An 11,254-nucleotide genomic window follows, 5' to 3' on the forward strand; every position below is an offset into this window, starting at 1 on the left:
CACACAGATAGAAGTAGGCCGTGCTGTGTGTACAGCTGATTTAATGAGACACAAACAAGACAGAAGTGCTAAATAGCATTTATACGATTATAACTACTGTTGTTGCGCGGATCAGCCATCTTGGATTTTTTACGTCGGGGCTGCTGAGGCTCCTACGAGTTTGGAATGGGAAATACCAGCTCTAGTGACATCACGTCCCAGCTCATGAACTTTGAACCGGTAAGATTACCAGTAAAGGAATGCACGATTATTGTCTGGGCTATCAGCAGGGAAGGATTTATAACATCACTGATGATGTCACAATGTCTATGACACCAGTGCGTATGAAATAATCACCGATGACATCAGAATTGCTCGATTGACATCATTGGTGACACGCAATTGCTCAAGTGTGGACGTAGAATACGCACCCAACATTCATCGGTCATATAGTGGCCAGGTCGGCCACCAGGCCTCATCCCTGTCATGTGACATAATCAGTGATTTATGACATCATCTGTGATATGACATCACTAGAAGAACTGGAGGGACAAACCTGTCTTTATTTGTCACTCTTGAGTATTCTTTGGTCCAGTAAATTCAAGTAAACACAGTTTACCATCTCTGTTTTTATGGCGATATGGCGATAATTTGTGGCGATGTAATTGAATAGAAGTGCTAACGTTATGTGATATGACCCCTTTTATAACGTTACAGCCTATGGATATGACTGACAGCATGTGTCTGGTACAGATTATTCACCGTGGTAACACGTTACAGGAACGCCACTGTTTGCGGGAACATTATGAAATATACCAGAGGGGTTTAATTTCGCCAAGACAATACAACATCCCGCCACTGACAGACATAACACAACATACCTAATGTTCCCTGCACACCATTTACAAACAATTCTATCTCCATGTATTTACTAGTACCCCCTCAGGCATGTGTGTTCTTTGAGCTCCAGAGAAAACACTGTGACTGCGGGGGATCCGCAAACGCACAAGTACAAGTCAATCCATACTAACTATATTTGTCACTGAACTGCCGCTGTGTGGGCGTAGCCTCTTTTAATGTTGTCACTGGGCGCCCCTAAACCTGAATCCAGAGTGACCTCCTCACAGAGTAACAGTCGACACCTGCAGTGGGGACTGATCGTGGCGGCGCGCACATAGCATTTTAGCAATGGGCTTATTATGGAATGACTTGGAATATTCTTTTATCATTTTGGAAATACATTGTAATCTCCAATCCAACCTGCTCAAGCACTACTGGTTGGAAATCATTGGGCTAGAAGATCTCAGGACACATGCTCCAGTCCTGTCTGTCCTTGCTCTCCCAGTATCCTCCCTTGTACACAAAGTTTGTCTCTCCAGTGACTGAGTTCGTCCTCTGATGAAACCACAATGGCTGGTAGCCCTCATATTCTCTACCTTCATCCAGAGCATCTGAGGCCTCTGCTTCCCTGCTCCTCCTCACAGCTCGTTGTTTCTCCTCTAGCCTCTGAGTTGGCCTCGTCCCATCGCCCCACCTCCATCAGCCTCTGGTCTGGTCTCAGGCGGCTGTCCGTCAGTCCCACTCCTCCATCCTCCGGTTTGTTAAGGGTCAGTGCAGCGCTGAGAAGTGGTACATGTTCTCAGCGTTCTCCGGCAGAGAATATTTCTTCCACAGTAGTTTGGGAGACAAGGTCTGGTTGCCCTCTGATCCACACAGATGTGTGTGTATTTAATGTTGTCTGACAGATGTGTGTGTATTTAGTGTTGTCTGACAGATGTGTGTGTATTTAGTGTTGTCTGACAGATGTGTGTATTTAGTGTTGTCTGACAGATGTGTGTGTATTTAGTGTTGTCTGACAGATGTGTGTGTATTTAGTGTTGTCTGACAGATGTGTGTGTATTTAGTGTTGTCTGACAGATGTGTGTGTATTTAGTGTTGTCTGACAGAGGTGTGTGGCGTGTTTTTTCTTTGCTGTGTTTCAGATGATGATGAAGACAACCAGGACACTGTAGAGCAGATCCTCAAATGCATCATCGAGAATGAAGGTGAGGAACTGGAACTAGTCTAGTCTGTGTCGTCTAGTCACGTCAAGTGTACACAGTTGCTCCCACCTTCATAGCTCTTGCTAGCCAAGCAGAGCATTATTGGGCCTTAACCCTACTGTACTCTGTCCATTCTACTGTTTCTCACTTCTAGCCAACATGGAGGCCTTCAAGGAGATGTTGGGAAACCAAAATGTCTGTGTGCGCCATGATCCCAGGTAAGCTCATCTAATCACTTGTTTAGTTAATGTACAGGTAGGTGGTATTTCCTGCTTGGCATTGATGCCTGTCGCACCTCCTCCGGTGCCCACGGGTCAGCTGCAGGGTCATCAGCTAGGAACCACCATTCATCAACGTTTCGCTCCTTTAATCACTAGAACGTCTCCTGGTGGCGGAGCAGTGACAGTGACGTCTCCCTGTCACCCCCTGCAGCTGATAGGTGTTACCCCCTGCAGCTGTTGTCGGGGTTAGTTGTTCTTTCCCCAGCTCCTGTCCTTCCTCCTCAGCCAGAGCCAAAAGCTGCCCTTCTCGGCCTCCTCTGTCAGCTCTTTTATGGCCTTCCTCAGCTTCCCTCCAGTCACTCCTGCGTCCCTCAAGAGGCGTGTGGCTGACTGCCCCACGTAGCCTCGGCAGCCAACCTCCACTGGGTAGATGGTAGCCTTCCAGCCAGCCTCCCGGCACTCAGCAGCCAGCTCTGAATACTTGGCCTTCTTGCGCTCAAAGGCATCTAATCACTTGTTTACACATATAGTTCTTTTTAAAGGAACCAAACTCAGTCCTTTTGAACCAAAAAGGGAACCTGCTGCATATGGACTCAGCCCTCTGTTGACAATGTAATGTCTTCTCTGGTCCACAAGCAATCACAAGATCTCAGACCACTTGTTGCTCGCACCGCAACTCCTTTAGAACTTAGAGCCCACCTGTGTTGTTTGGCTGCAGGGCAAGCCTACAGAACTAACCCTAACCTCTCCCCAGACCCTAACCCTAAACCTAACCTCTCCCACCCCTCAACCCATTGAAAAAAAGTTACAATTTTACAATTTTGGAGCCGAAATTGTAACATAGCAATGTTGGTCCAAAACGCTATTTTACAAATTTTTTGAGACTTGAGAATGTCAAGTTGCCTGGAACTTTTAGCTCCATTTCCTGCACCGCTCCTTCAAATTAATTTTTTTTTCGGACAAACTAACAGGATGGTTTTAAGTACGTATAGGAAGTGAAACATGTTTTGCTTGCTTGCTTGATTAGCAGCACGATTAGCTACTTCTCTGTCTAAAACTTTTGGGGATATGTGGAGCTTTTTCTCCCTTCCAGCAAATCAGTTATAAACACTGCAGTAATGTAAGCAGAGAGCACAAGAAGAAACAGTATAAAATAAGGCTGATAGATATCTGAACATATAGAGAAGTGTACAGATGCATTTATGTGGGGACGTAGTTTCCCCTAATAGAAAAACTACTTGTGTGCCTTGTGTGTGACTTCTGTTGTCACCATAGCAATAGACCTGATCGTGCATTCCTTTATAACTGGGAACTGGTAATCTTACCGGTTCAAAGTTCATGAGCTGGGACGTGACGTCACTAGAGCTGGTATTTCCCATTCCAAACTCGTAGGAGCCTCAGCAGCCCCGACAGAAAAAATCCAAGATGGCTGATCCGCGCAACAACAGTAGTTATAATCGTATAAATGCTATTTAGCACTTCTGTCTTGTTTGTGTCTCATATCAGCTGTACACACAGCACGGCCTACTTCTATCTGTGTGGACATGAGGCTGCAGTGTTTGTATGCGCAAAATGCCACGAAATGCCTTGTTATCAACTGTTATTGCTAACAATGGCTAGCCTGGCTAGCTAGTGGATCTGACCAGTGAACAGTGAACTTCCCAGCTCAATTTTTCTGCAAATGGAATGCTAACAAAACGGATGTGACGTCATTTAGCCTCTACATCTCAGTTATTTTGCGATAAAGGAACGCACGATAAGATTAAGCTCAAAGACAGCCTTCTTCGGCTGTGTCATTTCGGGTTCAACTGCTCCACAGCGCCAGATGTATCGGTTCGGTGCAGTGGTGTGAGGGTGTACTGCAGTTTACAATTTAGACCATCGGCTATTCCTTGAATATCGTGGATATAAGACTCGATCCAGTTCTAACCCTAACCCATTTATCGATGTGATCAAACGGAATTGGTGTGAGCAGAACTACTGCTCCCATGTTCAGACAGGGGTTTGGATGAGAGTCTCGTTGCCTTCCCAACCAGCGGGTGATGTCATTCCAAGATGGCCGCGCTGTGAATATGGTCTATGAACCATAGTCAAACCATATGCTGTACTAACCACATGACCATTACAAACAGTAGAGGGCAAGCCTCAGGTTAAACAGGTGTAAAGCAAAACACTTCACATTGTACGAATCAGTGGGACCACAAAGCGGATCACAAAGGAACCGAGGAGACACACACACACACACACACACACACACACACACACACACACACACACACACACACACACACACCACCACCTCCTGGTCTGAGAAGGTCTCCTGCAGCTTGAGACTGACAGAGGACATCAGATCTGTCACCACGTTGGCAAATAAAATGGTTGGCAGCAAGTCTGGCTTTGGACTTTTAAGTGGGCCAAGACACTCCGACCGTCTGTCGATCTCTCTCTTTCTCACTCAGGCGCGCGCGCGCACACACACACACACACGCACACACACACACACACATACACATACTCACGTGCAGGCGTATGCACTCGCGCGCGCGCGCGCACACACACACACACACACACACACACACACACACACACACACACACACACACACACACACACTCATGCACAGGTGTATGCACACACACACACACACACACACACACGCACGCACGCACGCACATATCATAAAAACCTTTTTATACAGATCATATTGACATCGGTAAATATTGGTTATCGCTATAACAGCAATGTTAATACGAGTTATTGTATCCGCCACATTCTTCATATCGGTGCATCCCTATAAAAGACCATTGGCCCATAAAGGAACCTCGTATTCTTTGGGACATTTAAGGGATCCAGAGAAAACCCTTTGACTTAAAGCGGGACTTACCCCCCCAGATTTCCTGCAAAACGGCACTCGATCCGAAAACCCCGCAGGCAAGATGGCCGCCCACACTCCCCTCCTTAGCTGGCAGAATTCCTCCCCCATAAACTAACATATCTTGCCCAATAAGTATGTAACATACAAAATAAAACAACCCGTAATATCTTAATTTTATGTAGAATGCAGAGGACATTTAACTGTTTAGTTAAACTTGCATTCTAGGAATATTGTGCTCTAAAGATAACGTTAGTGGCTCGAGACTGTTTCGTACTGAAACCCACACGCTTTGCGCCAGCGTAACCTATGTGGGAGTCGAAATAACGCATCCGAGATACGTTATGAATATAGCCACGTTATAAACCACAAACTAACGCTGGTGATCCGTATGGAAACAGTGTTACTCGAAATGGTTAAAAGTTCTATCAATTTGGTCATTCAGTGGCGTTTTACTGCCATATAACATAACTAACTAGCGGCTAATATTAGCCACATTAGGCCAGGGATGCATTGGTCTTACTTAAAGGGCTCGCGCCGCGTGAACTACAGTAATAATCAATGGGGAAAAATAAAAAATTTCACATGAGTGGGGCGCGTGCTAACCCCACCGTCAGTGACGTCAGGATGTACCAAATATCCCATTCATTTGAGGGCACAAAAAAAAGCAGTGTTCAACCCATAGAGGGAACTTATGCTGCTGAAAATGATACAAATGGTACAATGATAACAGTTTGGTCTCAAATGTGGAAATTTTGACCAGAATTCTTCACACACCACCCACAAAGTCATATTGGTTAAAAGCTGAAAAAAAGTGTTTTGGGGGTAAGTTACACTTTAAAGAGCTGAAGGCATTGAAGGGACGGGAGGAGAGAGGGACATGCTGACTCATCCAAGCACCTGTTTTTTGCTGAGTCATATGGTTCTGATATTCTGCTCTGCTATTACATAAGCCCCTCCCCTTCCCACCAACCACCTTTCTCAACAATGACTTTGGCGGCCATAAAGGAGTTTCTCAGCATTTTCACTGGCTACGATTGTTTTCATGTGTCCACTATTTACAGATCGATTTATATATTAAAATAACCGGGGGGGATTGTACATGGATTGTAAATGTCCATGTCACTGTCTGGCTGAATAGGATCATAAGCATCACAGGTATCTCTTTGCTAAAGCTGTGACAGGCTGTGACAGGCAGCCAGCCCCTCCCTCTGGAATGTCCTCCCCAGTCACATCTGACAGGCCAGCACTCTTCATAATATGCCATCTTTTCAATAAAGGAAAAACAAAAACTCAAAACTCAGCTTTTCACTGTTGTTTTTGACCTATAATCTTTTTTCTCTCTCATCTATTTTAATATCTTCCTCTCTTTATTAAAGTTGTTTTGTCCTGTGTTGTTTGTAAGGTGCCTTTGAGCACGGTCAAAAGCAACAGTGAAGCAGTGAAAAAGTGGGTTTTGAGGTGTTTTAGTTTAGTTTTAAGTTTTAAGAGGACATACGAGTATGAAAGACAACGAGTGTCAGAGGTGACTGAGGAGGGCATTCCAGAGGGAGGGGGCGGCTGCAGCAAGACAGACCTGTCACAGCTTTAGCAAAGAGATACCTGTGATGCTTGTCAAAGTGGATATAGATCGTATGGTCATATTCAGCCAGACAGTGACATGGAGATTTACAATTGTGAGATTTGTTCTTCTTCTTACCACTGGGAGAAACACTGGTACCAGAGGAAACACTGGTGTTGAGCCCTGGGACCAACTAGTACAGCGATGGCCTCTGAAAATCACTCAGGACCGCGTCGTCATTCGTTAAGCTATCAAAAAGGGATCTAAAAGGGATAGCCAACTCACTAAACAAGTCACTATGTTTAGTGACACAGTCCCTAGCCCCCATCGACCTGGCAGCCCTCCCAGCCTTCCTCCCAGCTGAGCCAGCACCTACGATCCAGCCCTGGGAAGTTTATGAGAAACTAAAAAGGGTCAACACCCGGAAGGCCGCCGGACCTGACCAGATCCCAGGCAGACTTATTAAGGAGTTTGCCTGTGAACTTAGTGAGCCGCTGGCTGACATCATAAACCACTCCCTACAGGATGGCATTGTCCCCCCGGAGTGGAAATCAGCCACAGTGGTCCCCCTGCCTAAATCCAAACCTCCATCTACCAGTGAGATACAGATAGATAATATCCCTCACCTCCCTACTTAGCAAAGAGTTTCATCACCCAGTGGACCCTTAAAGACATACTGCCCCAGATCGACAGTCAGCAGTTTGGGTGCCTTCCTGGACGGTCAACAACCCACAGCCTTCTGGACCTGACAAATGACCTTTACAAATCCTTGGACAGCCCGGGAAACATCTGCTCTTTGGTCACTACAGATTACAGCAAGGCATTTGACCGTGTGGATCACAGCCTCGCCATCACCACGATGCTGGAGCTCGGCCTCCGCCCATCTCTGGCCAGGTGGATAGCGAACTTTCTATCGGACAGATCACAGTCCGTGCGCTACCACGGATCCCTCTCTGACAGCGAAAAAATCACATGCGGCCTCCCCCAGGGGACGCTGCTGGGACCTTGGATTTTCATAGCCTACATCAACGGTGCAGCTAAAAACGCAACCGCAAAGCGTTGGAAGTTTGTGGACGATCTCAACCTCCTGGAGGTGCGCCCACTGAACGCTCCTCCCACCATCCAGCAGGACCTCGCTGACTTGGAGAGGTGGTCCTCTGAGCGCAAAATGGCACTGCACCCAAAGAAGTGCAAAGTAATGCACTTCCTTACAGCAAAATCCCCCCCTACACTCTCAAAACTAACAATAAATGACCTCGAACTCCAGAGCGTCTCAACCCTGAAGATCTTGGGAATCCATATCCAGTCCAACCTGAAGTGGTCCGAACAGGTGGACCACCTTTGTAAAAAAGCCAGCCAGCGGCTGTTCCTCCTCAGACGCCTCAAAAACTCCGCCATCCCACCTGACGATCTCACCTCCATCTTCACAATCTACATCCGACCAACCCTGGAATACGCTGCTCCAGTCTGGCACTCAGGCCTTACTGGTGTCCAATCAAAGGCCATCGAGAGAGTCCAACGCAGGGCGGTGCGGATCATCCTGGGCCGGGACTTTACATCTTACAGGGATGCCTGTAGCCGCCTAGGGCTCAGCTCCCGGCGCGAAGACCTCACCAGGGCGTTTGCCACCTCGCTCCGACGGTCTGACCAATTCAGGAGCTGGCTTCCACCTGAGCGAGGCGTAATAAGCCATCGCTTAACCCGCTCCTCAAATAACCTTGACCTGGCCTACTGCAACACAGAGCGGTACAAAAAAAGTGCCATCTATTAGAAATTAGCAAAGTTGACCAATCAATTAGATGGAAAAAGGATTTGCAATCAAGATGACTCAATTTCCCGTGTTCGTTAATTCTGGTGGAGAGTAAAAGTGAAAGTGAAGAAACGACACCAAGCCTTGGACTGAATTCAGGTCTCCTCCGATGAAGAAGCAATCTTTATTTCATCAAGCAGTGGTTTATATACAATCAAATTAGAGGCTGGATCTTAATAGGGGAGTTTCCATGTGTGGGTATGCAGATTGCCAATTTCGCTATTCTCATTGGGTGCTTATCTTCCTGGGGGGTGTGCAAACAGGTGGCTCAAACTGTGTACGTGCACATACATACATATGCACACAGAACGTCCTGCGCACACACATACACGCACACACTCAGAGAACATCCTGTGCACACACCTACACACACACATTCAGCATCTCATACGTCACAGGCGTCAGCTCTCAAAATGCATATCATGCGTCACAGGCGTATAACTAAACCAGGGGAAAAACCCTGTGGTTAAACCATGCATGCTTAACCTCTGTTCTTTATGTCTTCATGGGGACTAAAAGACGGCACCTTAACCACAACGCCTTTACTGAGACGAGAGACGACGCAACACCTCTTAACCACAATAGGCATGGAAATAAACGTCCATCTTACTTTTAGATAACTGAACTGTCGACACTTTTGTGTGTGACCTCAGCAGAAATGTCAAATGGGGACAGGGGACCTGTCTGCAAACCATTTTCCCCTCCTGCTTTTATGAGGAGGAACTTTGACCTTAAGGAAACTTGGATCAATTCCAACAGACCCCCTGTTTACATGATTTACTTATGTAACTAAATAGTTGAATTTATCCAATCTAAATCAATAATCATTTACCTGTATTTTGTCCTAACCCTTCAATTTTATAGCAGCATTTTAAACATATTAAAAAGATATTATAAAAATAAAGATAAAATAAAATCCAATAATCATAGTATAAAAATACACAACTCAAATAAATCTGTTCCAGGATTCATGACCTCTTGTCTTCAAGCTCCATATTTCCAAGGACTATGTAAACACTGCCTCAGTGAATCTATGAGATTTCTTCCACCATCCAGGCCATCGTTATGACCTTTCAGAGACCGCTCTGTAATAGTTGTGTCTTCATTTAAATTCTGAGTGAAACAAATATTTTAATAAAAATATTAAAAATATAAAAACATACACAATGTTAATAACATAAAAGTATAAGAATTAAGAAAATAGAAACATACAACCACATCATACATCTTAGACTGTTCACTTCGCCCAAGAGCACATCAACTCGGTAAAAACTCCCGGAGACCTGTTTTTATTTTCAGGAGAAACCTTGTTGATGTATCCTGTGGGTCTGTGGTACATTCAATGTTCCTAAAAACAACAAAAGTCTATTATAAACTATAAAATTCAATATTGCATAGATTGACTTTTTCAAGAGTCCTACAAGAGTCCCCTTAATTTTGTTTTAGCAAGCTTTTGTTTTAAGAGTATAAAAGTATAAAATGATAAAGAAACAATATATTTTCCACGCTCTAAGGCCAGTTGGCCTCACTCAACTGCCTATATTATTTTCATAACCTCAGGTCCCAGCCGGTACACCTGTTTTTACATCTTTTGTGAGGAGCACAAATCTAGGAAGCTTGTAACCCCATGTCACAAGGTTACGGCGTTTCTGTCCCTCTCTACACTATTCTGTCTTTACCTCACACCGGTTCATCTCCTTCTTCTTCCCATTCCAGTCTGACTCCATTTCTTCCATGATTTAGCAACAGCATCTGTCTCTCAACGATTGGTCCAGCGTTTTGCTTTGAGCTGCTGGTGGACTGCCCTAAAGGCTTCCTCACTCTGATTTCCCTTCTGCAACTGCTGAATATAAGCATCTTAACCTGTACCAACTACAACTCTCCGTTCCTTGGCGTATCACGATACGTTACAATATGTTATTTGTTAAATCAATTCACCTATGGAAGAAAAGATTAATACACACATGCTTTCTATTATTTTATCCTAATTTTAACTTAATTAGGTGAGAGTTAATGAACTGTTAAAAGTGATCTTTCGGTGACCCTCTAGACACAAGTAGCTGCAGGTTTTATTGTGGGCAGGATGTGGAAACTCCCCCCCCCTCTTTTCTACGGGCTTTTTAGAGACATCTTCGTTTGCTGGATAATCTACACGATGCGCTTCTTTCCATGCGGTCAAAACCACATCAAATACATACAGACGTCTGTTAGTTTCGATAGCGACTGATATACGCCTGAATGAACTTTTGGCCCCGGTGAGCTGCACCATACGCTTGCAGGAGACCCTGCAAGAGATCTTTGCAGCAAAACACCGCCCGATGACAGTGGAGCAGAGGTCACATGAAACAATAGAGCATCAAAATGTGTATTTCAAAAATAACATATTTAAAACATAATAAAATATATAATTGAATTAGCATAATGTATTTCAAGATGAAAATACATATTACATGATTAAATATCAGAAAACTGAGGAACATACTACATACTTGACTTTCGACATCCATAATCTTGCACATGAGCATAACTAAGCTTAAAAACATTCAAAATAACATTATCTCTGCCTGAGATTGGCATCTGTGTCCCATTCGAAGCCGGATACCTGAATGAGGAAAGGAACGTGAGAAATCCTATCAATCCCTCTTTATACACCTTTAACAAAGATGTATAACTACTTACTCAACTCCGCAGCAAAACTGAGCTTTCCTTTCATTCTGTAACATAGCCTGTACTCCATTAGCATTGCAATTTGAATCATTTTTAAACGTA

At 44.7% G+C, this 11,254-nt stretch overlaps 1 protein-coding gene across 1 annotated transcript in view; it reads left to right on the plus strand.

Moving 5' to 3' along the window:
- The window catches only part of rell2 (RELT like 2), a gene marked incomplete at both ends in the record, with an annotated part of 3,685 nt that extends 1,040 nt beyond the window's left edge, over positions 1 to 2,645 (plus strand). The window contains 4 exons of the mRNA XM_083663885.1: positions 1,483 to 1,575; positions 1,962 to 2,024; positions 2,176 to 2,239; positions 2,528 to 2,645. Coding sequence (XP_083520011.1) covers positions 1,483 to 1,575; positions 1,962 to 2,024; positions 2,176 to 2,239; positions 2,528 to 2,645 — 338 coding nt within the window. The remainder of the gene's footprint in view (positions 1 to 1,482; positions 1,576 to 1,961; positions 2,025 to 2,175; positions 2,240 to 2,527) is intronic.
- Positions 2,646 to 11,254: the final 8,609 nt, after the last annotated feature.

This window comes from Poromitra crassiceps (assembly GCF_964638095.1).
Source record: "Poromitra crassiceps genome assembly, contig: HAP1_SCAFFOLD_447, whole genome shotgun sequence".
Lineage (NCBI taxonomy): Eukaryota > Metazoa > Chordata > Actinopteri > Beryciformes > Melamphaidae > Poromitra > Poromitra crassiceps.